The following is an 804-nucleotide window of genomic DNA, read 5'->3' on the forward strand; positions in this document are numbered from 1 at the left end:
AGGCTGTTCCTGCCGCAGAGCCGACTCAGAAGACCAGCAGAGCTCCGGCAAAGGCTCTGTCTGACTGGGGGGGGGGGCAGTCCTACATCTCGACTTCGCTTTCAGCAGCCAGGGGACGGTGACGATGGTTGGGCGAGGGCCACCGTGGCCCCGCTGTCCGCAGGCCGTGAAGGGCAGGCGTGACAAGGTCCCGTGCCGGAGGCAGCATCCCGTCGGCGGCGCGGCCCGGCCTCCGCAGCCCGGTTCTGCGGCAAGCGGTCCTGACCGGCCCTTCAGCAGCCCTTGCCGGACTCCTGCTTCCGTCGCTGCCCTTGGCCAGGCCCGCCGCCCTCGGAGACGGGGAGCCCGAGTAGGGCGGCGGCAGAGAGGCCTGGGGCGGGTTCACCGCGAAGCAGGCTGAGCAGGGGCTCAGGGCGCCAGGGCCAAAGGGGGCACCACGAAGTCGGGGAAAGGGTGAGGAGGACATTCTGTAGCCCGAGCGTAGTTCGCGCAGTCGATCGTGTTCTCCTCTGAATGAATGTCTGTCTTGCCGCCACCTGCACTGTCTGTCTGGCCAGACAGGTCGACCACTGGCATGGGCTGGGGGCCGTGTGGAAAGGAGGGGGGCGCCAGTGAGCCTTCGTCCGCCCCTGGGGCTGGGGCTGCCCCCTGTTTCCCGCCCAGCAGCTCAGGGGCTCGCGTCAGAGCCTGGCGGTGGCTGGAGCGGTGCCCGGGTCGCCCTCGCCTGCTGCCTCTCTGGCCCCCCCCCCCCTGAGCAGCAGAAAAGCGCGAGGCTCCAGGAGCCCCTCCAAGAGGCGCCGCCTT

At 70.0% G+C, this 804-nt stretch overlaps 1 protein-coding gene across 1 annotated transcript in view; it reads right to left on the reverse strand.

The window, feature by feature from the left end:
- Window positions 1-466, reverse strand: part of LHX3 (LIM homeobox 3) — a 10,669-nt gene extending 10,203 nt beyond the window's left edge. Inside the window, exon 1 of the mRNA XM_015405447.1 lies at window positions 87-466. Within this exon, the coding sequence (XP_015260933.1) occupies window positions 87-466 (380 nt within the window). The remainder of the gene's footprint in view (window positions 1-86) is intronic.
- Window positions 467-804: the final 338 nt, after the last annotated feature.

Source organism: Gekko japonicus, unplaced genomic scaffold (genome assembly GCF_001447785.1).
Source record: "Gekko japonicus isolate JY-2015 unplaced genomic scaffold, Gekko_japonicus_V1.1 scaffold1059, whole genome shotgun sequence".
NCBI classification, from domain to species: Eukaryota; Metazoa; Chordata; class Lepidosauria; order Squamata; family Gekkonidae; genus Gekko; species Gekko japonicus.